The sequence below is a fragment of the Oryctolagus cuniculus genome, chromosome 3 (genome assembly GCF_964237555.1).
Source record: "Oryctolagus cuniculus chromosome 3, mOryCun1.1, whole genome shotgun sequence".
NCBI lineage: Eukaryota > Metazoa > Chordata > Mammalia > Lagomorpha > Leporidae > Oryctolagus > Oryctolagus cuniculus.
The window spans coordinates 168919592-168944600 of NC_091434.1; the positions used below are offsets into that span (position 1 = coordinate 168919592).

The 25009-nt window shown below is 47.0% G+C and overlaps 1 protein-coding gene across 6 annotated transcripts in view; it reads right to left on the reverse strand.

The window, feature by feature from the left end:
* Positions 1-25009, reverse strand: part of CHCHD3 (coiled-coil-helix-coiled-coil-helix domain containing 3) — a 282325-nt gene that overhangs the window by 254925 nt on the left and 2391 nt on the right. For all 6 annotated transcript variants that reach the window (XR_011387457.1, XR_011387456.1, XM_008258130.3 and 3 more), the window contains exon 2: positions 16884-16971. Coding sequence is in view for 4 of the 6 variants with exons in the window: in XM_008258130.3 (XP_008256352.1) it covers positions 16884-16971 (88 nt within the window). In the remaining 2 variants the exon portion in view is untranslated. The remainder of the gene's footprint in view (positions 1-16883; positions 16972-25009) is intronic.

Consider the following 25009-nt stretch of genomic DNA (forward strand, 5'->3'; position numbering starts at 1 on the left):
GTGCTTGGGCCACTGCACCCACGTGGGAGACCCGGATGAAGCTCCTGGCTTCGGCTTGGCCCAGCCCCAGCTGTTGCAGTCATTTGGGGAGTGAACCAGCAAACAGAAGATCTGTCTCTCCTTCTCTCTGTAACTCTTTCAAATAAACAAAATATATTCAAACCACAGCACATGTTAATTTCGTAACAAACACACACACACGCACACATTCATGTCTATGTGTGTATATGCTTTTTTCAACTGGGGCAAAAGCGAGACAACATCTGAATCCAAAATTGGCATTTCAGGCCTCTCACGAGGCATACAGAACACGCCTACGGAGAGACGCCAACCTTGACTACAAACCACAGGTGGCACTTGCAGCCCTGAGTGGTGCCAAAGCTCACTGTCTACTCATCAACAGAAAGCGAAACGCCAGAAACCCATTATGAGCCCGAGGAATTAGTCTAAAACATTAACAGCCAGGCTCATTCTTTCTTTGGGAAGATCGCTCTGAGTCAGCAGGTCTCAGAGTGAGGGAAATTGGCTGAGAAGGAGCAGAGGTTTCAGGACGCAGCCCATCACTCGTGGATGTCACACACACGGGAGAGGGCAGCACTGAAGACCCAAGTCACGGCTTCAGGAGCCATCACAGCTGTGCCCCTTCCGCCAAATCGTTATTTGGAGAACACTCATTTCATTATAAGATTTTATTTATTTATTTGAAAGGCAGGGTGACACAGTCTGAGTAGGGGATGGGGGGGAGGGGAGAGGAGAGATATCTTCTACCCACTGGTTCACTCACTCCCCAAACGCAAGCAACAGCCAGGACTCGGACAGGCCAAAGCCAGGAGCCAGGAACTCCATCTGGGTCCCCCATGGGGGTGGCAGGGGCCCAAGTCCTCGAGCCATCATCCGCTGCCTCCCATGCTTATCAGCAGAACCTGGAAGAGAAGCATGGAGCAGCCAGCACTTGAACGAGGCACTCCAACGCAGGATGTGGTGTCTCGCGCAGCAGCTTAGCCTGCTGTGCCACAAGACCCGCCCCATGAGCATTTATTTCATAGATGTCTGTGAGCAACCTCTTGGGTCATGTGCAGGAGGTGCCAGGGGACTCGTAGGGACAACCAGGAGAACTTCCCACAAAACCCTGCGTCCTCTCCCGGGTCTCGTAAGGGACTTCCATTCACACTTGGAGAGACATACTGATCCAGCCCGAAGCCAAAGCCCCGAGCACAACTCTGCTGGTTGCAGGATAACACGGGAGAAATAAACACAGTGATTTAGCTATTACCGCCTCTGAGGAAATCCTAGTAACAATCAGATGCTGGTGAGGACCACCCACTGCTACTTTCTGTATTCAATCAGGGTCAAGTAGATCGTATCAGCCTCCCCAAAACATTAATCTGAAGCATCCCATTTTTCACCAGAGTTGGCAATCATAGGAAGAAGAAAAATGTACATATAATAATGGTAAATGACCTAAAACATTACTCTGGTGATAGAGTGTCAGGAAATAACTCTTTTATTTAAGCTATCTGATGATGAATTCATTCAAGATTTCTTGTGGCTAGATTGTATGATGAATACCTTTTGGCTATGATCTTTGTGCATTTTTCAAGAGGACTAAATTTTGCATGAATGAACATCCCAGAGCAGGTGCTCCCTGCTGTTTCATCCACTCAGGAACTACTAGTCCCTACAACATTTTGAAGAAAAAAGAAAAACCACAGTAGATCACTTATCTAAGGGCACGTTTTATTCATATAGACAGCTCCATAGATGCTTTAGTATCAAATATTTTAAAAACTAAGTGCCTGGGCTAGGTGTTTGGCATAGCAGTTCAGATGTCCACATGCCAGAGTACCTGGGTCCGAGTCCCAGCTCTGGTTCCTGACTCCAGTTTCCTGCCAATACACACCCTGAGAGGCAACAGGTGATAGCTCAAGTATTTGGGTCCCTGCCATCCAGGTAAGAGACCTGGACTGAGTTCCTTCCTCCTGACCCCAGCCATGCTCACACCCGGATGCCGCAGGCATGTTTGGCGTGACGCGGCAGACATGAGCACTCTCGTGTCTCCGCCTCCTGGGCATGTGGCACAGCAGCTGAAGCCTCCACCTGGGATACCGGTGTCCCACAGCAGAGTAAAGTCACGGCCCCCATCGCCGTGTCAAACAAGAAAGGAAGAAAGGGATCACCTGCTGTGTTTCAGCACTCACGCAGCATCTCATCTGGTCTCTATGACAAAATTGTGAGGCTGGCATTAGTCTCTCCGTGTTATCCTGGAGGAAAATAGGTCAACTGACCTATGTCCACACAGCTATTAACTCCTCTGAACACTGAACACCCTCCCCCCGCCCACATACACACACATCTCCCTACCCAGAGGTGATTCAACCAACACCATTCCACTTCCCATTTGACGTACTGGGGTCCACTTCCTCTGGACGCACAATCACACCCGTCTGCAGGTAAAGCCGGGTGACAACTTCAGCTGGCCTTGGCATCTGGTCATCATCCCCACAGAGGCACAACAGACATGGGCTCTAAGGAGTTCTCGGTGATGGTCCAACTCCAAGAATTTTACTTGACAGAGAGACTAGAATGGTTCTCAATCACGATATAACATGGTCTTAAAAAGTTTCAGAGCCCCATAAACCACAATGTATAAAAAAAACGACCAATGGGAAAAAAGAAATCACTGTTTACTTTTTCATTTTTCCAAATGTCATTTTTTTGCGAAAAGATATACACGGTTTATGAAGCAATGGCCGTGTTTGCAGAGGTATAATGTTAATAGGACAGGAAAAAATGAATTAGAGGAAATAATTTCTCATTTGCATGTTTATCAGAATCTATTAGAAAATATTTTTAATTATACATTCCATGTTTTTCTTAAACGTTTTTATTAAAAAACTAATAATATATGTCAAAGGTAAAAAGAAATAATCATGAAAAAAGCATTATAATTTCCCATAATCTTATAATACTCAAAGAAGTTTCTGAGATTGAATATTAAAACAACAATTTCAAAAAAGTTTTAAAGACGACATACAAGCAGCTTATGGGCCTGATCCCATAAGATTCCCAAAGCAGTCAGCATGGTATTTAGAACAATTAAGGAAACATATCCTGCCCTATGTGTATGTGTCTTGTCCCAAAGAATTCAACAAAAGCTGGTTGGCCAGCCTCTTTTTCTCTACTGGCAAAAAAGAAAACAGGGCTAACTGGCCTCATCACCATGGCAAGTTTCAAGGGGAACGAGCTGAGGGTTGTTGGGGTGGGGTGAGGGGGGTAAATTTTGTTATAATAATCATGCCTTAAATTTGTTCAAATAATTATAAATTATTTAAACATTCAGAATCCATAGCCCAGCTGGTTACACAATAAAAAATGTTTTGGAGAAAAGGAGTGAGTGGTTGTGGAACTTAAACTCTGCTCTACTATTTTTTTTATTTAAGTCAAATCTATCCTGATTATAGCACCTGATTTTCCTATCATTCCCATCATTTCCATCATTCCTCAGCCCCCCTTCAAAATGGCTCACAGCAATCAATATTTCACCTTACTTTTTAAAGTCACAAGATGACCATTGTATCAAGAGCATACTAACCACATAAAAATGAATTCCATGTCAAACAAAATGCAGAGCAAATCCAATCTGATGTACGTGTCGTTGTGTCTGTAGCACAAGGGATGAGGTGAAAACGGAAAGCACTGAGTAAAAGCCCATAAGGGCAAAGCCAAATCCTTAGAGCTTCTTGTCTTAGAGAAAGCTAAGATGAAGAAAAAACTAAGGTGAAGAAGCCCAGGCCTCCCCACCCTGGTCCGGGAGACTCGGCAGTGAGTCTTCCTTGCAACTCCTACCAGAAGACAAATGAAACAGTCTGGTCCAGACACAGAGCCCCAGGCTGCCAAGAGCTCATCCAGGGGCTGGGGAAGTGTTAGAGGGCAGAAAGCCACCCTTTCAGGAAGTCAGAAGCTGAGATGAACATGAGGGCGGCTGCACAGGACACAACAGTGAGGACAACAGGAAGGAAGCAGGCGGTCCTATGGTAGGAGGGAGCAGGGCTTTGGAGCCCTAGGCCCAGACGGCCTTAACCTGCCGCACTTCAAACTTCCAGGGGCATGGGGCCAGCATTGTGGCGCAGCAGATTAAGCCACGTCCTACAACACCAGCATCCCATCTGGGCGCCAGTTCAAGTCCTGCCTGCTCCACTTCCGATCCAGCTCCCTAATAATGCACCTGGGAAAGCAGCAGAGGATGGTCCAAGTGCTTGGGGCCCTACACCCACGTGGGAGACCAGGAAGAAACTTCTGGCTCCTGGCTTCAGTCAATTCACTGCAGCCACTGAGGAAGGAACCAGCAGACAGAAGACTGATCTCTCTCTTCCTCTCTCTCTCTCTCTCTCCCCCTCTCCCTCTCTCTTTCTGTTACTCTGCCCTTCAAATAAATAAATCTTTAACAAAAGAAAAAAAATTTTTTCCACAGGCAAAAGACTAAAGTCACATTCACGTCACCCAGTGGAGAAGGAAAGCAGGAAGGGCTGGCGGCGCGGCTCAATAGGCTAATAATTCACCTGCGGTGCCAGCACACTGGGTTCTAGTCCCGGTCAGGGCATCGGATTCTGTACCGGTTGCCCCTCTTCCAGGCCAGCTCTCTGCTATGGCCCGGGAGTGCAGTGGAGGGTGGCCCAAGTGCTTGGGCCCTGCACCCGCATGGGAGACCAAGAGGAAGCACCTGGCTCCTGCCATCGGATCTGCGCGATGCGCTGGCCGCAGCACGCCGGCCATGGCAGCCATTGAAGCGTGAACCAACTGCATAAAGGAAGACCTTTCTCTCTGTCTCTCTCTCTCACTGTCCACTCTGCCGGAAAGGAAAGGGAAAGGAAAGGGAAAGGTAAGGGAAAGGAAAGGGAAAGGAAAGGAAAGGAGGAAGGATACAGGACTGAGAGCAGAAGAACTCAGGAGGAGGAAAGGCCAACTTGCTTCAGCTATCCCTAAACCTCAGCAAGACCACATGGATATTTCCTTTTTAAACTAAATTAATAACTGGGGGTGAGACATGGATTTGCACACAATGTCTCCAACCCAGAAACCTCACGGCCTCTTCTCTACCCTACCACCCCTCTGCACACTCATCCCTTCCCCAAGGTAGTGGCCAAGAAAGTGCCTCTCACAATCAGGCTTCCTTGGGTCCACTAGGGTTGAGACCTGAAACTGGCAAACAGCGTTAAGGGCACCATCCTGTCACCTCACACACATCCTCACACCCAGGCCCATGGGAACCCATCTAAGAGAAATGGCTCTCTCCTTGCTTGTCTCCAGCTGCGGTGGACACTGACACGAATCAGATTCCACAAGCAGATCTCCTTCAGCTCCTTCAGTCGCTGTGCCTACTGGGACAGCAGATCAGCATCGAAAACTCTGTTCTCCCAAAGTTTCATAACCCAGCTGGAAGAACAGACAAGGAAACACAGACTTACAGACAATGAAATCTATACTATAACACAGGTCAGTGCTCAGTAGTATTAATGAAACAAGAAATGCGGAAGTCAAAAGGATTATCAGGGGTCAGCACTGTGGTGCAGTGGGCTAAGAATCTAACTGCATGCATCCCATATGGGCGCTAGTTCTTGTCCCAGCTGCTCCTCTTCTGATCCAGCTCCCTGCTAATGCACCTGGGAAAGCAGTGGAAGATGGTCCGCGTGCTTGGGTCCCTGCAGCCTTGTGGGAGACCCGGAAGAAGCACCTAGCTCTTGGCTTTGGATTGGCACAGCTCTGGCTGTTGCAGCCATTTGGGGAGTGAACCAGAAGATGGAGGACCTTTCTCTGTGCCTCTCCCTCTCTCTCTAACTTTACCTCTCAAATAAATGAATAAAATCTTACAAAAAAAAAAAAAAAGGTTATCAATTTTGGAAGTCCACACCGAGAGGCTGGGGAAACAGCTCTTGAAGGAAGAGAAACCTCTTCAAGTCTCTAAGACAGTCTTCAGTCCCACTTTGCCTATCAATGCACAACTCAGGGACTGTGAGAAAGCTCTGATCGGAGCAGTGCAGCATGCACTGTGGGTACACAGAGCAGGGGCACCCAGCCCAGGCAGGGAGTGGGGTGTTTTCCAGACGGGGTCTGAGCAATGAGAAGGAGTTGGCCAGACAACAAGCAGGTGGGATGGGGCAGGGGAGGGCAGGAACAGGAGAGCCAGCAGGTGGAGGAGCAGCATTCTCAACACAGGAATGACATGACTGGCTTCCCACTTTGCAAAGAGTACTAGGACTGCAGTGAGAATAGGTCGGCAAATGTAAGGCTGAAGGCAGGGACCCCGAGCAAGAGATGGTTAGAGCAAGGCAGGAGAGAGAGGACGATGGCCAGATCAGGGCACAGACACCAGGGGTGGGAGAAGTTGTAAAACTTGAAATACAGAAAAGGAAAATGCTGAGTAAAGGCTCCACGGCTGCTCATCAAATACACAGCAAGGTCTGTGGCTTCCCCTCAATGTAGCACTACAGCAACAACGGGGGTGGACCAGCAAACATGAAAAGAAAGAAGAGAGGCTCTTGAAGCCAGGGGCCGAGGTACAGCACTCAACACACCGCACAGGAGGAAAGCAGTCCCTCCAACGGGGTGAGGACAGATAGGCTGGCTTCCAGCAGCGGCTGTGCACCTCACAGCCACACAACCTGTAAGACATCCCAACCACCTCCTATCTCTAGAGTAACAAGCCAGTTATCATTACTACCTTGTAACTGACAGCAATTTCAAGCTCCAGTCATTTGATGCTGGCTAATTAAAACCCGTATTTCAATTAACCACTCATTCAGGGGAACCAGGGGCTCGCAGAAACAGAATGTCTTAAGACGCCATGGCAATTCTGTACAAAAGTTGAAGATCCTTACTATCGTGATCCACATGGGTTCGCAAGGCTTTTCAGGGAACTGCAAGTACCTAGACGGCTGTCAACAGTGGCAAGTAGCCCTGGGGCACCCCAAGTTTAAAAGGGGGACAGGAAAACCATTTATTGTATCCCGGTAGCACTATGTTGGCCTAATAAGGTACCTTGTATCAGTACCTCTGAATAAACCAGAGACAAGAAACAGTGAAGGGAAGCCCGGTCAAGCCTGACTTAAAAAAAAAAAATTACAAGGAGAAATAGCATCGTCATCAACAATAAGCTACTGTTTGGTTGACACCTGCAAAAAGTCACTGGATTGATTCTGAACACCTCTGCTTGCAACAGGAAAAACACACACTTGAAATTCCCTTGGGCGACTGAAGAGGTACGGGCCATCCAGATGATGCCCTCAAAGTTAAGCTACATTCCAAGAAAAGCAAAAATATTGTCAACTGTCTGTTTTACTGCTGTATTAAGTTTAAATCAAAAATAGTAGTTCCGTGCACGGTACATCCTAGTTTTATATTCCATTAGACCCACTCACATAACCAGTGTCAGCTATTTCACCTCATAAATCTTGAAGCATAAGGATAAGAGGTATACTTTATAGTTGTTTTATCTTCAGGTTTGTAATACATATTATTGGTGATATCCATAATTTACCTGATTGCTATGCCCAGTAACAAGTGTTCTACGAGAAAGTACAATCTGATAATCCACGACTCACCCTGAAATGAAATGCCAAGTTTCATTAACATGGCTTCTCTCTTTATCCCCACTGTCACTGAAGCCACCAGGGCAACGCCCGTGCCAGCTTCCAGCTAACGGAGTTCTGTCATAGTCGACATTTTACAAGGCACCAAACTAGCTGCTGCTTTGTCTCTCACTTAGGCACAAGTAGGGAATGGCTGGCCCATCTTGAAGCAAGGTAAGGTAAAGTAAGCTACGGGGCTGCAAGGGCAGGGGCCACTGCGGATTTCACAGGAGGCAGCTGAGGCCACAGGTTAATCCCTGCAGAGGAAGGCGATGGCAGAAGTTTCTAGACACAGAAAACACTGGAAGGTGTGACTACTGACATTTCAGAACCCACAAAGCTTCTCTCCCCAGAATTCCTTCCTCTCCTGGGGCACCCTCTTCTCCTTGACTCCCGGCTGGCCATCCCATAATGCCATGAAAAATAAACTATATTGTCACTGAGTTGTTACACAGCAAGAAGGTTTTGGAGGTCCTCCTCTCGACTTTGAAATGAAGCCAGTTTACATTTTTGGTTTCTCTAAAACAAAGCAATACAGCACTGAGAGTGATGGATCCAGTGGCACAGAGGGAAGTGCCCTGAACCAAGGGCAAGGGACTGAGCCTGGGCCAGGACTGCCGCTACCCAGCCCCGCAGCCTTGATCACCAAGTCCCCCCAAGGCCTGCTCTGCCTTTGCCACTTCCCCCCAGACCATCTCTGGCTTCCACTCATCCTCTACATCACGCTTTGAAGAGCCCACCTGCATGATTCCACTTGCCTGCCCAGCAGTCATCTAGTATGTCCTACACCACCACGGTGCCTCAAATACTGAGAGCAACTTTGGCTGAAGTTGTGGTTGCTATTTTGCTAAAGGATCAGTTTAGGATAAATAAGATGTTTATGAGCTGCTTATTCTTTTCACTGAAAATGCAAACAGCTCTATTTAGTACCATAGTGGAAAATATCCTTAGCATTCAGATGCCCTTGTTGAACATAAATTTATCATTGAGAAGATCAGCACTTCCTTTCTAGCCATGAAAAGGTTATTAATATCAAGGTATATCTGAAGGAGCAATTAATGCAACTTTCTAACCTTGCATCCTAAAATCAGATGCAACTGTTCAGTAGCCACCTAGGTCTTACAGGGTAAAATTAAACCCCTAGGGCTAGCGTCATGGCACAACAGGTAAAGCACCAGACGGGAACTGCTTTTTTTTTTTTTTTTTTTTTTTTTTGACAGGCAGAGTGGACAGTGAGAGAGAGAGAGAGAGAGAAAGGTCTTCCTTTGCCGTTGGTTCACCCTCCAATGGCCGCCGCAGCCGGCGCGCTGCGGCCGGCACACCACGCTGATCCGATGGCAGGAGCCAGGTGCCTCTCCTGGTCTCCCATGGGGTGCAGGGCCCAAGGACATGGGCCATCCTCCACTGCACTCCCTGGCCACAGCAGAGAGCTGGCCTGGAAGAGGGGCAACCGGGACAGAATCCGGCGCCCCGACTGGGACTAGAACCCGGTGTGCCGGCGCCGTAAGGCGGAGGATTAGCCTAGTGAGCTGCGGCGCCGGCCGGGAACCGCTTCTTGTCTCAGATGCTCCACATCTGATCCAGCTCCCTGTTAATGGACTGGGAAAAGTAGCAGAAGATGGCCCAAGTGCTTGGACCCCTGCCACCCATGTGGGAGATCTGGAAGAAGCCCTAGCTCCTTGGCTTCAGTATGTCTCATTCCTGGCCACTGAGCCCATCTAGGGAGGGAATGGAAAAACTCTCTCTCCCTGTGTCTCCCTCTCTGTAACTCTGACTTGCAAATAAATATATAAATATTCAAATAAATATATAAATAAATATATAAATCCTTAAAAAAAATGAACCCTTCACTTCCCCAACCTACGCACCTACTAGACTTACCTAAAACCTTTCTCTGAACTAACCCGGCATGTGCACTGGCCCTGCAGCACTGCCTTCTGCACCAACACCCTGCCCGCCCTCCTACTCTGAGGGTGTGGCTCCAGTCCACTTCCACCCCTGTCTGCCCAGTTCCAGTGGCACTCTCCAGACCTCTGAAATTCTACCACGCACTCCCTCAGAAATATTAACAGAGCAGAAAAAGGGTAATAATCCAGACTCAGTGCACTATGCTGTTAAACATGCTCTGAACAAACTGATAGCTCCTTGAAGCCATCAGTCACTGCCCGGGAGGGCTGTCTCGCACAGAAGTTAAGATGCACTTCGGAATGTCTACATCCTACACTGGAGTGCCTTGGGTTCAAGTCCCAGCTCCCCTCCCAATTCCAGCATCCTGCTAATGCACACCCAGGGAGGCAGCACAAGTAGTTGGGTCCCTGCACCCATGTGGGAAACCAGTCTACGTGATCGGCTCCTGGCTTCAGCCTGGCCCAGCCCCAGCTGTGGTGAGTGTTTGAAGAATGAACCAACAGATGAGCTCGCTCGCTCTCTCTCTCTCTCTCTCTCCTCCCTATCTTCTTCCTGCCTCCCTCCCTGTCTCAAATAAACAAAAAATAAATAAGTAAAACACATGTGTAGAAGAGATGGCTACCAGACCAATACCGGCTGACTGACAGAACTAACAACATGAGTTCCTGATCATCCAGCACATGTGGACTGTATGGATTTCTTCTTCAGAACAGAATCCACTGGCTAGACAATTACAAGTGGTACCTTTGATGTCATGGTGCAGACATTTCTTCCTATCAGGCAAATGATCCATTACAACATATACTCCAAGAAAGTACAGAGTTGAGGCACTGCCATGGACAGTTTCATGCGTTGAAAGTTGGAAACCTTGGCCGGTGCCGCAGCTCACTAGGCTAATCCTCCGCCTGCGGCGCCGGCATACCAGGTTCTAGTCCCAGTCGGGGCGCCGGATTCTGTCCTGGTTGCCCCTCTTCCAGGCCAGCTCTCTGCTGTGGCCCGGGAGTGCAGTGGAGGATGGCCCAGGTGCTTGGGCCCTGCACCCCATGGGAGACCAGGAGAGGCACCTGGCTCCTGGCTTCGGATCAGCGCAGTGCGCCGGCCGCAGCAGCTATTGGGGGGTGAACCAAAGGAAAAGGAAGACCTTTCTCTCTCTCTCTCTCTCACTGTCCACTCTGCCAGTCAAAAACAAACAAACAAACAAACAAAAAACAAACAAACAAAAAAAAGCTGGAAACCTGGATGCTGCCACTGCCTCCCCGTCTCGCGCCCCCAGCCACCCAGCCAGAGGCACGGGCATAGCTTGTTTACTCTCAACTCTGCCCACAGCGTTACTATGTCTAAATGAGCCTTAGAGAGCCACTTAAAAATAATGAGGAGGGCCAGGTTCTGGGAGAAAAATACATGGAACATATAGATGCGTCTGTTTCCCCAAACTGGCGGTTTACTTTGGGCTGTGCTATTTCCTGCTCGAATTGGTTTCCCGCAATTTGTAAGGCTGCCAGATACTTAGTGATCTCAGTGATATACTTAACACAAATTGGCAAATCTTTCTTATTTTTCACAATGACAAGAAATTTTCAGAGAAACTTGCGCTGGAGGGATAATAATAAAAGTGAGCCCATTTGTCTTTTTTTCCAGATTCATCATTTCCACCTGGTTGCTAGTGGCTTAGGAAAACAACAAATAGCCTCCTAATATAATTTCCTGTCTGGGTTTTTCATATTGATTTGAGGACACAATTCCTTCAGCAACAGGAACAGGCTAACACGAGAGGTCTGACCTCACCTAAAGACAGAAAAACCAAAAGATCAGGATGGAAAGGAAAAAAAAAATCAATACCCAACATTGGTTTTTTCTTAAATCAAAAGATGCAAGACATTAATGAAAAGCTAGGTTTCTAACCACATGTGATGGCATCGCCTTATGGCAGCCTAAGAACTTACCTGCTGAAAAGCAGACCTGACATAATTGAGATAATGCAGCAAAGAATGTGAGGTAGCGAGGACACAGTTAAGTTCTTCACAGCACATTCATTTATTACAGTGGCATTACAATCTGCTGTGTGTCACACTCAGTATTATTTTGCCCAAGGAGCTTTACATGCAAATACTTACGGCAACGAGTCATTGATCAGGTTCAAGGTTTGGCAAAAAAACAGTCTCAAGGAAGCCACTGGAGCAACTCCTCTTCTTACACTATAAACTCCATTCTAAAAGCCAAATACGTGGGGCTGGCGATGTGGCACAGAGGACTAAGCTGCCACCTGTGACGCCAGCTTCCCATATGAGCACAGCTTTGAGTCCTGGATGCTCTGCTTCTGATCCAGCTCCCTGCTAATGCACCTGAGAAAGCACCAGAAGATGCCCCAAGTGCTTGGGCTCCTACCAGCCACGTGGGAGACCTGGAAGGAGTTCCAGGCTTCTAGCCTTGGCTTGGCCCAGTCCTGACCAATGTAGCCATTTGAGGAGTAATCGAGCAGATGGAGGATCTATCTCTCTCTGTCTCTTCCTCGCTGTCACTCTGCCTTTCAAATAAATAAATGCATCTTAAGAAAAAAATGCATGTGACAAAACTTAGTTCTTGTATATAGCAATCCTGGGGCTTGCAGCCCCCTCAAACACATTACCCTATATTCACACATATGAGTAGCCTAGGGCTGGTATGAATAAGAGCCCTATGAGGAAGAAAGCATTTTAATAAATATTAAACATTCAACTCATATTTAATATATAATTTACTTGACACTGAAAAATGTAGAAAAGGCTGGTGACATTTTCATCAATGCATTTTTGTAGGATGGAAAAATTATTTCACTGCACATCTAAATTATAAATCATAAGAAATCTATTGAGTACTAACTAAAACCTCTAAATGAGACAACTCAAAGAGAACATAAATTTCAAGGCTTTCAACTTTTATCAACATATTTTTTTAGTTCCAAGAAGAACAAATCATTGTTAATTTATACAATCATAGTCTAATTGCGTTCTTCACCTAAAGGCAAGCTCATTTCAAACGCATGTGTCAAATCTTAGCGCTTTTCTTGGGTGAGGTCGGCAGAGGAAATCATGTTGTATGCAAGAGCCTGTCCTGTTAGCCTTGCCAAGTCTTTTCCACACGACAGTGCAATCAGGAAGAAAAGTACTTGCAAGGCTCATGGCGCCACACAGGTAATTAGAGCGAGCTCGAGTCTAGGCAGTCAGAACCTGCAGCACACCCAGAACAGGTCAGGAAGCTGTGCCAAAGACTGAGGGAAAGATAACAGACTGCGGGGGAATGTTCCCTGAAGTTTCCACTAACCGATAATGCCCGCGTGGTTGGGATATGGAAGAGGCAGGAAACAGGTCACGTGCATGCACACACACACACACACACACATATGCACGCACACACACGCACAGCTTCCAGGCTCTACACCCTCAGCCACACCAGCAGCGCTCGCCGTGCCAAGCATTGGTGTACTCTTAACTACAGCTGTGCAGTGGGACCTTCTGCAGTGACAGACATGTGCCATCTCTGCACGGTCCAGTATGGCAGTCATCAGCCTCGCACAGTTACTGACAAGAAACATGGCTAGTGCAAGTGAAGAGCTGGGATTCACTTCTACTGGCCAGATGGTGGCTATCGTGTAGAGAGGACAACTCTAGCCTGACCAACAACATGCAAGTGACCTCCTAAGAGCTTTTAGTGTCCAGGCTGGCCTCGGCTGGGCGTGTTGCAAAGAGTTCACCAGTCAGCACATCAAACCTAGAATGGGAAGTGGAACCTGAGCTTCTCATGACATCAGTATCCTGCCCTGCAGGCCATCACTGTGACGGCCATTCACAAAAAGCCTCTCACCTCAAAGTAGCAGTGTAAGAAACCAACACAAGAAGGAAAACATTCGCTCTCCTTCAACTCACTGTTGAATGAGAGCTAACGTGAGAAACAGCCACAAGAACCAATGTCCTTGGTTCTTACTTACAGATGGAAGGCTGGTTCCTGAGCTCAAAGAGAACACCAGTAAAAGCCAGCTCCCTCCCTCCAACTAACTTCAGCCACATCCTTTCTACGAATGAAGCAAGGCCTCATTCCAGCGACAATAAAACAGAGTGGCTGGCAGCATTTGCTTTGGAGACTTGAATGCAACTCCAGCTGTGTAATAATTCATCATCACCTCAAGTCTCTAGTTCCTTCTATGCAACATGGGTTGATAACAGCCCTTTCCTCAAAGGGCTCTGAGGGCTAAATGAGCTGAGCTATATAAAGAATTTACCAGAATATATAATGCATAATAAATATTACTGAACTGTTACCTATACTATTTCCTCATTATCATCCTCTATAACTTAGCACACATAAAAACCTACCTAGAAACCATATTTTAGAACAAATTCCAATTTTAAAGATACTTGTATCAAAAGGTATTCTCACACCAATTTACGTACCACATTTAATCTCATTAGCATCTAGGTTTCTTTTATACTGTTTTTGCCTTCTTCCTAGTCTACATATTTAGTTTTATATACACAAAACCTCTAAACTGTTTATCTACTTTTGTCCTATCAAAATACATATCCTAATTATCTGTGAAGCAAACAGTCGATAAATTTCACCTAAATTAAATTTATAGAATTCTATTCCAGAAGAGCAAAAGTGGCTACTTTTAAAGTGGATATTGGAGTCTGTTCTAAACTAACTAAACCAACACTTACTAATAAGCACTCGCTAGGAAGCAGGCACCATCCTGGGAGCAGGAGGCTCAGCTGAGTACGGACAAGGGACAGGGTCCCTGGAGCCTGCCTTCTGCAAAGATAACGGTCACAGTGGCTAAGGAGGGGAAGAGTGGAGAAGGTGATGAGATGAGCCGATGCTAGAGAGGCAGCAGACGGGGACCAGTCACCCGGTGTCTCAGGGGCCAAGGGAGCTACTTCAGTTACATCCTAGAAACCATGGGTGGAAAGCCATCACAGCGATGTGACAGGAAGTCAATGGGTCTTCCACCTTTCTCCAAAGACGACAGGGTCTTCCATAGGCGCAGTGCAGCATCGGGGACAGGAGTGCAAGTCAGGGCCAAGTTGAGACGCTCCCACAGCAGGTGCGGTTTTGAGACAACAGCTTTCTGCACTGCAGGCACAGCAGTGACGGACCCGAAAGGAACAGTTCAGACATGCTTCAGAGATGCGAGAGCCTAACTAAGGCGACAAAGGAAACAAGGGCGAATCCCCGGTTTGGGGGTTGATTCCCTGTGCCACATCCTGGGAAAGACGGAGAGGAGAAGGAAGTCTGGGCGAGAACACGAAGGTCTGTTTGGGAGATGTTAATCTCCACGTGGGGATTTCAAGTAGGCAGCTGTCTATCAAAGCCGGGAGTTCTGGGGAAAGGTTGGGGCTAGCGATACCATGGGGGTCACAGGCAGCTGGACAATGATTTCAAAGCCATGTGCTTGGACAAGATCACTAAGAGGGAACCAGCAAAGGAGGCAGACGAAGGACTGCAAGCAAACTGGAAGGAAAGCCAAGAGTGTGGCACAGCAGCCGACAGCTTCCAGGGGCCAGCACTGTGGTGAGGCGGGTGAAGCCGCTGCCCGCAGGGCCAAGCATCCCACGTGGGCACCAGTTCAAGTCCCTGCTGCTCCACTTCTGATTCAGCTCACTGCTAGTGCGTTTGGGAGGGAAGCAGAGGATGGCTCGAGTGCTTGGTCCCCTGCACCCATGTGGGAGACCCAGAGGAAGCTCCTGGATCCTGGCTTCAGCTCCAGCCATTGCGGCCGTTTGGAGAGTGAACCAGTGGATTTGGGGATGGGGGGATGGAGGAGGTGGGAGGGAGAGGTCTCACTCTCTCTCAACACTTTCAAATGAATAAATCTTTAGGAAAAAAAAAAAAAACAGCTTCTGGCAAGGAGAGAGAGGTTCACTTCCTATCTAGTGTGAATTAACCACGAACCTCTTTCAACAGTCTTAGTAAGCAGGAAGCTTCATAAAGGGCAAGAACTTTTATTCACCTTGGGACCCTCCGCTGTAACTACTTGAGGACACTTCAAAAAGTCCATGAGAAAACAGAATTAAAAGTGTATTTTGGGGCCAGCGCCACAGCTCAATAAGCTAATCCTCCACCTTGCGGCGCCGGCACACTGGGTTCTAGTCCCAGTCGGGGCGCCGGATTCTTTCCCGGTAGCCCCTCTTCCAGGCCAACTTTCTGCTGTGGCCAGGGAGGCCAGTGGAGGATGGCCCAAGTGCTTGGGCCCTGCACCCCATGGGAGACCAGGAGAAGCACCTGGCTCCTGGCTTCGATCAGCACAGTGCGCTGGCCGCAGCGCACCGGCCGTGGCGGCCATTGGAGGGTGAACCAACGGCAAAAGGAAGACCTTTCTTTCTGTCTCTCTCTCTCACTATCCACTCTGTCAAAAAAAAAAAAAGTGTATTTTGGTGCAAAAAGTTTGAAATCCATAGTTTTTTCAAAAATGTGCGCTTTCCAAGTGTTACCTGAGAAGCCCTTGTCTCTAACGCTCAATGCGGCTGACCGACTTCATGACTCCTGAGGAGAAATCACAGCTGCCCCAGGGAATGAGCTGGGGCGGCGTCTCATCTCCCTCACCTTTACTATCACAGCCAGATCTCCCCTTCCTAACCAACAAGTACAGGAGAACCTCACTCAGTCCAAAATCAATCACCCATTATTGTCTCGTTGCCATTCCACAGCACACAGTGCACCTATCAGTCAGACGGGCAGTGTCAAGAGCAGTGCTGGACACAGCAGGTGCTCAGTATTTGTTGGATGAGTCGAGGGGTGGAGCAGGAGAGGCGAAAGGCATGGGGACTGTATGAAGTCTCCCATCTCTTTCTCACCCAGCAGGACCTACGGATAAGCTGACGCTGTAGGTGTCAGTTAACACCATTTTTTTCTACCAATAACTAAGATTGGTTCTGACAAACTAAATCTTTCACAGACTTAGGGGAAATTATTAGAAAATAAATTTACTTGAACTAATTTACAATTTGCAAACAGTAAGCCAGTATGTTCTAAGTCCAAAGTATTTTACAAATATCTACCCCTAAATCTCCAATATCTCATAAACAATCAATTTTACACACACACAAACACAACAAAACATGAAATAACTTTCCAAAGCCAAGGAGAGGGTTCACGAATGGGATGAAAAATCAAAGTCTCCAAAGACTATTTGAACGTTGATTGATTGTTAGCACACAACATTCGAAAATCAGCCCTGATACTGATTCCCAGTGCTCCCTACAGAAAGCTGAATACCCAAATAACAAAGGCAGAAGTGCAGGAGAACATGACTAATGAGTGCGCTTTTTTTTTCCTCCTCTTTCTACTTAAAACTCAAAAATTAAAATTCTGCAGTACCTGAGGCTCCGTAAACACCAGAATGCCGCTGAGACCTGGAACCAGATGGAGAGGATTCCTTCATTCGATCAATCACATTTTCCGAGAGCTGAAAAAGCAACATCAAAATGAAATCAATTATGAAGGAACAAGAAAAAAAACCAGTGCAATAACATCCATGTAAGTTGGTCATCCATATCGATATGTGTAACGAATGGCCTGAAGAAATTAGGCTGTCTCTAAGTAGCAAGGAAGGACGGCTGTCAGATTTCAGGATGCACCCCACCATACTACTTTTCTAATGCACTAACTTCTCATTATAATAACTTCTCGTTTTACACTGGAGTGTAACCTCCGAGAAAATGTAAGCTGTTTTGCATTAACAGGCCTTAGCACCTTCTTTCCCTCCAATCCCAAAGAAAACAGCGCTCCTTCCTCTCCCAGCCCTCCCTCCAGTTCAAAACTAACCACATACAATTGCTCTTTCAGTATATTTTATTATGCACCAAGTGTGTATCAGGAAGTAGCCCAGACTTGGGAGAATTCAAAACCATCAAGCTGCTTAACACGTAGTGGAATAAGCAGACAACCACTGGGCATTTAAAGATGACATGAAGGGCGCTGCTTGAGTGGGCCTTGGATGGAGTAGACGGAGGGCAGTGGGCAGTGCAGCTAGCCAGGCTGAGCGTGGGGCAGGGAGAGGCCCAGGAATGGAACCACTTATAAGGGAAAGAGGTAAGTTAGGAAGACAGGGATGGGATAAGAGGGTTCAGGATGAGGAACATTAGGTGAAGGTAGGAGAAGGGGTTTGCTTCCATTAGACATCCAAGGAAAGACATCAAGAAAGAAGCTGGCAACTAAGGGAAGCCCTGGGGAACCCTCAGGCCTGCAGACTAGAGTCAGCAGCCCCACGGTTACCATCACCTCCTTTCTCATTGTCTTCATAGGACTTTCAGCTGATGCTGTTGAAAGCCAGGATATGACTGTCCTGCAACTATATTCCCAGAATGCAATAATCTAACCCTGGTTGACAATGAATGGTTAAATAACCACAGCGAAGGAACAAAAGAACCACAGAGGAGGCCTCCTGAAGAGAGCAGGCGGAGAGTTCTGATTTCAAAGACTCACAGTGAACTCTTCAATTTAAAGAACTTGAACTTGATCCCCAGGGCAACTGTGCACTATTTAAGGATCTTAGGCAGAGAAATGACATACTCCAGGATTTGCATTTCGGGAAGTTCACGTTGGCTGCAGTGCAGGGAGCAGATTGGAGAGAGACGAGAACAGAAGTCAGACCCCTGAAGGAGGCCCAAGGATCAATTAAGGAGCTATTAAGCATATGTCTACACAAAGACTTTCGCCGCAATGCTCATAGCGGCATTATTCATATTAGCAGGAGTGGAAACAAACAAATGTCTGTCTAATGGACAAACATTATGTATCCATATAACAGAATACAATTGAGTAACAGGAGAAGGGAATTCTGATACACAAGTATGCTACAGCATGGCTGGATCTGAAAATCATTAAGCTAAGCAAAAGAAGCCACCAGCAAAAGGCTACATATGATTCTCTTCATACAGAAGTCCAGAAGAGATAACTTTATTGAGACAGAGTAGACAAGTGGTTACACAGTGCTAGGGCTGGAATCAGAATTAACTCTATAAAGGGACATGAGAGATCTTGCTGAGGTAATGAAACTGAAACTGGGTTTTAGTGATGGCTGCATAACACGTTTAACTTATTAAATTTGTTAATGGTACACTTAAAAAAAGGAGCAGGTGAACTTCGCGGCACGCAGACTACTCCACAATAAAGTTGTTCTTTTTTTTGAAAACCTACAGTGGTAATCCAGGCAAGAATCCACTGAAAAACTATTGAGGATTCCAAATGGCTAACATCCACCGAGGACTTGCTGTGGGTCAGGCACAACACTGAGCCAAGCACTTCACTATAAAACCCTTAACATGCCGGTGAGACAGAGACTACCACTCCCTCGACATTAGGGCAGGAAAAGGAAGCCCAGCCGGCCGCAGTGATTTTTCATAAACTCTAAATCCCCTGATCTCCAGCCCAAGACCTCAAAGTCAGGAACGCAAACTGAACTGCCCAGTGGACACCTTCCCTCAGATCGCGGGTGGGGAATGCCAGCCTGGGGGCCGTAGAAGACATTATGGGGACTAGCTCTGCCAAGGCAACTGCAAGCAGGATTCAAAATTCAGCAAGTCTATACCAGGCTAACTTTTAATTTGATCATTTTGTGTGGCCTGCAAATGATGTTTTCAATATCCTAATGGCCCTTGGCAGGAAAAAATGTTCCCTACACCTGCCTTAGGGCACAAGCACCTTAGACCCAGCGTGTCCAACACTCCTGTTTGTCAAAAATCTCTTCTTCCTCCTGCTTTCCTTGCCTCACTAATGATATCACCTCCACTCAGCTTCTTAATCAGGACACAGTACCTGTCCTCAACCCTTCTCTCTCCCTCATTTTCTCAGCCTAACTTTCTCAACTTCTAAATATTTAATGAATCCCTCATCTCCTGTCCCATCCAATGTCTCCCGCCCTAATTCATGGTACCTAAAATATTCCTCCCAAAACACAAAACTGATCATGGTAACTCAGGCTTCAAATCCTTCAATGGTTACGATGACAGGGAAGCCTAAAATACTTTTAACGGCATGCACAACTTCTTTATCATTTTCGGGATGGTCTAACTCTCCAATTTCAGATTAAATGCCATACCCTGTTTGATCCCCATGTGGCTAAACTGGTTTGTTGCCATCTCTTTGCTTTGACACATGCCTACACTGCTTTCTCTCCCAGTTCCATTCAGGACCCAGCTCATACATCCGCAAGACTTCAGTGACTATTCCAACAGTGCCTACCTACAGCTACCCTTCCTTGTGCCCACTGCACCTTGCACAAGCCTCTAAGTGCTCCAATGAGAGAGTCTTTGTCCTCCCATGTTTGTCTTTCCAGGAGACTGTTGAGGACCGATACATGTTAATGAGTCATCCACTCAACACATGCTGACTAAGCCCAGCGCTAATGAAAGCCCCAAGGATCCATCAGTGAACAGCCTGTGCCTGAACAGTTACTCCTGTCTCAGAGCCAAACCAGAGTGGCGGTTACAAGGCGAAGAGAAAGACCACATCTCAGAAGCTGTACCCTTTGAAGGGAAAACCCATGAGTCCGTACTTGGAAGACAAGCAGAAGTAAGGGAAGTGAGCATCAAGCGATTATGTGAAGATCTCAGGGCCAGCAGCATCTGACCGTAGCCACTGGGGTATGGCTGAAGCTCATTTGCAAAGCTGAACCACAATCAGGAGATAGAGCCCAGTCTCCCAGTCTTACAGGTGAGAAACAGAGCCCCTGAGGAGCACCATCCAGTTCCTGGCAGCGCAGAAACCAGAGTGGCAGCCCCAAATGCCAGCCTAAGCTCTCCGGCATTAAACTACTCTCTTTCAGTCCCCTGCGTGCGACAAAAACATGTCCCTGACTTACTAGCAGGTAAAATGAGCCTTCGCTAGTACAATCTTAAAGCTGTTTTAACTGATGTGTAAAGCTCATTTAATTTATACATGCGACGTTCTATACATATTTTAAAATATTTATTTGAAAGGCAAAGTGAGACAGAGAAAAAGAGCAAGTGAGCGGGCTTCCATAGGCTGGTTCACTCTCCAAAGGGCCACAATAGCAGGGCTGGGTCAGGCCAAAGCCAGGGGACTGGAACTGCATCTGGGTCTCCCATGTGGTTGGCAGGGACCCAAGGACTTGGGCCATCTTCTGCTGCCTTCCCAGGCACCCTAGCAGGAAGTGCGGCTGCAGTAGAGCAGCTGGAACTTGGGCCAGAGCTCCAATGCGGCATACGGATGTCCCAGGCGGCAGCTTACCCTGCGGCTCTGCAACAGCAGCTCCACTATATATAATACATTAATACGGTACATTACGCTATATAACATATACATTACATATTATCATACATACAATATATACCATTAGATAGCCAATGTAACTATGTGAATAAGCTAACATACAAAGCTAAGGCAGCTTTTAAGGTTTTTATATATAAAATTTTTACATTTTAACTTCTATTTCTACATTTGAGGTCCAAGTCAAATAAGTACAATGGCACTAAAATATATTCCACCTAATTAGAAAGCAAATGTGTTTGCTAAAAATCAAGTGTTAGCTATAAAATTTCCTCTATGTGAGATAAGCCATCTTTTTTTTAAAGACTCTCCTTGATCATCTACAGTTCATATGCTCCTATAATTTATGAGAACTTTTATTTTTAGTTATTTATTGGAGAGGTAGAGAGAGATGGAGACACAGAGATTCCATCTACTGCTTCACCACCCAAATGGCCACAATAGCTAGAGCAGGGCCAGGCAAGAAGCCAGGAATTCAATCCAGGTCTCCTACGTGGGCGGCAAGGACCCCAGGCACTTGAGCCATCACCCACTGCCTCCCAGGGTGTCTACGAGCAGGAAGCTGGAATTGGAGTGAAGGACTAGGACCCGGGCACTCTAATATGGGATGTAGGCATCCCAAACGGCACCTTAACTGCTAGGGCAAACTCACTGTCCCCGGTCCCCCAGCTTGGAAATACCAGTACATCTGCTCATCAAAAGTCTTACCTTGCTACAATGCACTGCTGCCTTCAAAACGACTACACAAAGCCCTTGCATCGCATTGACTACGCAGCCTCCAGGGCCCTCACCTTCCTCATTTAAAAAAAATGAGAACAGTATTCACCCCCGAGGTTATGAAAAGGACTACAGTTTGTGCTGTAACTACAATTTGCTCCATAAACACTTGGCCAAGATATCACCCCTACAGCTCCAGCCACAAGGACTGTGGCTGACTCTCATTTCATCTTGGTTCCTTCCCCACTGGCCGCAGCGGGGCTGGGCCTGCGGCCACGGCCAGCACGGTGTCCAAGGCAGCTCCATTCTCTCTCTGCTCCTTGGGGGGAATCGCAGAATAGGCCTTTCCACCTACCCGCTACTTGTTTCTTTCTGTGGCTTCTCTGAATTCTGAAAAGTTGCAACTTACTATCAAATCCTGACATCAAGGCAGAACATTTCCCAGCCAGGTCTTGGGATGGATAAGCATGTGGGACCGCCTGCGTGCCAGCCTCCTTTTGTTCTTACAGTCTTTTGACAACTGCTTCCTTATGCCCTTCCAAAGAGACACCCGTGGCGACCTGCAGGGGCCACTCTGCTGGCTCCAAGCTCTGTCACCCTGTCCCCATCTGTTCCCAGCGACAGTCGTGCTGCCGCCACTGCTACCTGAACCGAATGCTCTCTGGGACGCCGTCCCAGCTGCAGTACGAAGTTCAGACCTGCACGCTCCCCTCACGTCGGAGCAGGAGTATGCACTTGCAAGGCAGCTGATGAGATTCCGAGACGCTGGGCCTGGGTTACACATACACTCTGTGGCTGTGAAACTCTTTCTCGTGATGAAAACTGACCCAAAAGAGGGGTAGCAGGGTCACAGGTACAACACAGGCCTCTGTGCGAGCAACTTCTTCAGCAAACAGCTCTTTCCCAAGCAGGCACTTCTCGTATTTACTGAGCCGTTCCTACCACACATGCATTCCAGCCATCTCTGGATTCTATCAAGTAAGTGCCACTTACAGAAACTATTAATAAAGAATGGTGAAAATCCCGACCACACACACACACACACACTGGGAACTACACCCACAGCGCCATGGACGCAGCCATCCCTGCAGAATCATTGGCATAGTGCATGGTTCTGCACAGTCCACGGCTTACAGTGTCTAAAAGGTCATGAACTAAAGCCACGCAACCATCTCTGCCCTAATACAAGGAACAACCAGGAGAGCCAGGCCTGCAACACTCAGCCCGCTGTCTCTCATACTCCACCTTTTCCCTGTCGCTCCTGAAGACCAATTTAAGCACACAGAGCTTGCCAAGAATAAATTTACTACTCACCACACCAGTGTACTCCAGACAAGAGGCTTCCCACTCCTTGCTTCCCACCCGCCTTGTCTGGTCTCATCCAACATTAGCAAAAACACATCACGCACCAACTCGGAGCCCAGTATGTGTTCAGAAGCGGGAGACTGAGTGAGACAGACACAGATAAAGCACTCTGCTCCCAGGAACAGGGTTTCCGTCGCCCTTCTCTAAGAGGGGACAGACACCAACGAGACCCTGCCTCCGTAACAGCTTTTCTCATCTCCTTCCAGATGTGTTTTACCAAACTGATTCACGAATGCTGACCCACTTCCTTTCGCACCACCAGGCCATCTTCCGTGACAGCACTGGTTTGCTTTAACTACCGTTTTAACAAAGAGGCTCCAAAAACTACTTTAAGGGCACAGGGAGTCGGAGGGAATGCTATACTCTCAGATACAAATACGGAATGCAATTCCTGGCTTAGATTTATAATTTGTCACTTGTGTTTCTTTGCATTGTCGCTAACGGAAACCATGAACTTCTCACTTTATGAAATCCCAGGAGGCTTCCTACTACCTGGCCCAAAAGATCCACAGAATCCCAAGTTGAAATGAACAAATCATCTACTATTCCGCGACACCCCCAACGGGTAACTGAATTCATACTCTCTGCTAACATGCTCTCTCCAGAATCTTCTTGAGTAGCCTACATGAAGTAGCCTCTTTCTTTAAGGGCTCTCAACTGCCAACACGTCCCGAAGCCGAGCTGTGTTCCACACTAGCACCCGTACTGCTGTAACTGGCTCCTGTGAACTTCAGCTTGCAACTTCAAGGCCGGCTGCAGGGCCTCGTTTATGCCTGGAAAGCATGATAAATATTACTTTGAAAATGATACTCATTGAAGTTGACATTTGCTCTAGAAGAGTTCACTCACAGCTTTGATGTTTCAGATAAACTTGTGAAAGACTGAGTCAAAAGCACACTTTCCAAGCAGGCCCAGCGGGAGCTCACAAAAATCCCATTAAGCACATGTAATAGGAGTAATGGAAATGCCGGGTCTTTCTTTCACTAGAAATTTATTTTAGATTCGGGGAGGAGAGCAAGGCAAGAGGGTGGCCTTTCATCCAACCCATACGAATAGCTTCAGATTTGAAGTTGGAATCAGGTGTAAGAATACAGGAGGAGAGAAAAAAAAACTATCAATTACTAATGATAAAGGGAAAAAAAAAACCCTATAAATACCACAAAAGTAACACGATGTAGGTGAGAGGGAGCTTTAAACTGCAGTTAAGTCCTTTGATTACTAGTTGTAAATACACAAAAACAAGATCTATTAATATACTCGGCCTAGTTATCAAAAGTCTTATGTTGCTCAGTATGTCATTCTTTATGAAATATGAAAAATTAAATCACTGTCCCGCACAGGGGAATGGAACACAGAACTGGTTTTCCAAGTGACTCGCTCCTGAGGATCTGCTGGTACACTCTGACTTCGACAACTAGGCAGGTTTGCAGGATTTGCGCCAGTCAAGTTCAGCTCATCCACCTGCAACTCAAAAGGGAAACAGGCCTCAACAGCCCCACACTGAAACCGACTAAAAACACTTGAGTTAAATCCAGAGACTGCTGTTTCTTACCCTTCCCCACGCCTCAGAAGGAAACTAGACACTGCTTCAAGCCAAGAAAGACGTAAAAATTAACTAGAAAGAAAACCTACAAAATACCTAGACAAAAAGCACGCAGGCGACAGCCAGAAGCCAGCAACTCACTTCCCAGTCCACTCGTGCGTACATGTCTTACCTAAGTTTGCATGAGTTAATGTAGCCATTCCCTCAACGGTTCTCCTGACAGCCACAAGGCACTGTCAGATGCTCACATACATGACGTCAAATCCTCAGACAAGTGCCAAAATCTAGATTTACAATCAAAAGTGCCTTGTCCAGAGCCACCCAGCTTCTGAGAGGCGGAGCTAGGATCCAAGCTCAAGTCTGCTTTCCTTCACGGTATTCTCTTTCCACTATAATACAGAATCCCTGTGAAATGATGGCTGCCTTTTTGTATTTTTTGTTTTGTTTTGTTTTTTGGACAGGCAGATTTAGACAGTGTGAGAGGGAGAGACAGAGAGAAAGGTCTTCCTTTCCGTTGGTTCGCCGCCCCAAATGGCTGCTATGGCCTGCCCATCCGAAGCCAGGAGCCAGGTGCTTCTCCTGGTCTCCC